The sequence below is a fragment of the Calidris pugnax genome, unplaced genomic scaffold (genome assembly GCF_001431845.1).
Source record: "Calidris pugnax isolate Ruff unplaced genomic scaffold, ASM143184v1 scaffold46, whole genome shotgun sequence".
In the NCBI taxonomy this organism is placed as follows: domain Eukaryota; kingdom Metazoa; phylum Chordata; class Aves; order Charadriiformes; family Scolopacidae; genus Calidris; species Calidris pugnax.
In genome coordinates, this window is record NW_015090769.1 from 322,215 (window position 1) to 324,456 (window position 2,242).

The 2,242-nt window shown below is 51.3% G+C and overlaps 1 protein-coding gene across 1 annotated transcript in view; it reads left to right on the forward strand.

Annotated features, from left to right (window-relative positions):
• BORCS8 (BLOC-1 related complex subunit 8) overlaps window positions 1-1,918 on the forward strand; it is an 18,938-nt gene extending 17,020 nt beyond the window's left edge. Inside the window, exons 4-5 of the mRNA XM_014938048.1 lie at window positions 1,348-1,455; window positions 1,915-1,918. Coding sequence (XP_014793534.1) covers window positions 1,348-1,455; window positions 1,915-1,918 — 112 coding nt within the window. The remainder of the gene's footprint in view (window positions 1-1,347; window positions 1,456-1,914) is intronic.
• Window positions 1,919-2,242: the final 324 nt, after the last annotated feature.

Genomic DNA, 2,242 nt, shown 5'->3' on the forward strand with positions numbered 1-2,242 from the left:
CTCTCTACCCCCTCCTTTCAGGGAGTTGGAGAGAGCAATAAGGTCTCCCCTCAGCCTCCTCTTCTCCAGGCTGAATAACCCCAGCTCCCTCAGCCTCTCCTCATAAGACTTACTCTCCAGACAGACCCCTCACCATCTTTGTCGCCCTTCTCTGGACCCGCTCCAGCCCCTCAATGTCTTTTTTATGGTAGGGGGCCCAAAACTGGACACAGCACTCAAGGTGAGGCCTCACCAGTGCCCAGTACAGGGGGACAATCACCTCTCAGGCCCTACCCCCCATGCTGTTCCTGACACAGGCCAGGATGCTGGTGGCTTTCTTGGCCACCTGGACACACTGCTGGCTCCTGTTCAGCCGACAGTCGACCAACAAGGCAGAAACCGCCTGTTCTTGCTCTGGTGTGAGGCAGGGGGGTTTGAGGGTGTGGGTCAGTGCTCTCTGAACCCTCACCATGAATTTTGTGATGAGTGCGACAGCTCTTCCCCTTTTCCATGCGCGGTGCAGACCTGCCAATCTCCTGCCCCTAAATCCACCCACCAGCCAGCTAAGGTTTGAGGATCCATAGAAACTTGAGGTTTCTTATTAACAGTCATAGACTCATAGAATTATCTGGGTTGGAAGGGACCTTTAAGGTCATCGAGTCCAACCATCAACCTAACTCTGATAAAAAAAACGTTACTGAGCCATCACTCAGCACTAGGTCAACCCGTTTTTTAAATCCCTCCAGGGATTGTGATGAGTGCGACAGCTCTTCCCCTTTTCCATGCGCGGTGCAGACCTGCCAATCTCCTGCCCCTAAATCCACCCACCAGCCAGCTAAGGTTTGAGGATCCATAGAAACTTGAGGTTTCTTATTAACAGTCATAGACTCATAGAATTATCTGGGTTGGAAGGGACCTTTAAGGTCATCGAGTCCAACCATCAACCTAACTCTGATAAAAAAAACGTTACTGAGCCATCACTCAGCACTAGGTCAACCCGTTTTTTAAATCCCTCCAGGGATGGTGCCTCAACCCCTTCCCTGGGCAGCCTATTCCAAGGCTTAATAACCCTTTCAGTGCCCAGATTCTTCCTCCTATCCCATCTGAACCGCCCCTGGGGCAACTTGAGGCCGTTTCCTCTTGTCCCATTGCCTGTTCCTTGGAAGAAGAGATGGACTCCCTTGGCTACACCCTCCTTTCAGGGAGCTGTAGAGAGCGAGAAGGTCTCCCCTCAGCCTCCTTTTCTCCAGGCTGACAGTCCTCTCTGTTGGGGGGTGGGTGTGTGTGTGCTAAAACCACATGATGCTTTCAGAAATACTACCCAGGCCTCCATCTCCCTCCACCCCTCGGCCTCTTTTCTCCTTTCAGTGCCATCAAGAACATGACCGACAGCAGCGTGTACTTCAAGAGCATCGACAGCCTCCTCAAACACGCCATCGCCATGAAGGACCAGCTCAACGCCGCCCAGGGCCGCAGGTACCAGGGGGGATGTGACACTGTTTATCCCAGTGACCATCCTGGCTGGGGGGGGTGGGAGGGGGGGCTTTGGTGACCTAACACAGCCCCGTGCAAATACATTATCTCAGTAATATCATTCTAGACCATTGTTTGAAAGAGCACGCGGCTTCCCTTCCCCTCATCTTCTGGCTGTGTTTACTGGGAAGCAAATAATCTTGTTTGCAAAAGGTTAACTGGAAAATAATTTATTTCCTCATTAAAAAATAAAACAAAACCAACGTTTGGTTGGGTAATACATGAAATCTTTGTGGTGTCAAAGGCGTTTGGAGGGAGATGATGCAGCCGCGATGGAGTAGGCGAGAGGCTGCGTTTGGTGCTGTTCTCTGTCGTGGATCTGGTGGGTTTTGGGCACAGTTCCAGGGAGATGAGCAGCAGCAGAATGATGATGTGGGGTTTTTTGTGTGTGTGTGTTTGCAGTTGAACTCCAGCTACTAAAATATCTTCCAGCAGATTGTCTGAGTGCAGTGTATTTGTCTCTCCTGAGAAGGGGGTTGGGATTGGAGTCTGACCGGGCAGTGGTGAAAAAATTCCCCAATGCCCATCCCTGATAAAACCACCACAGTGAAGAGAGAGGCTCTGTCTCTGCAGAATGACTCTGCCTTAGATGCTGCTGGTTCAGATTCTGTATTTTCCTGGCTGCAGAGTCACGTTCTGTGCAGCCCACAGCATTTTTAGTGGTTTTCACAGTGGCGTGTGGGTGCAGAGATTGGGGCTGGTGGGTTCTGCTCTGGGTCTGCACTGAAAG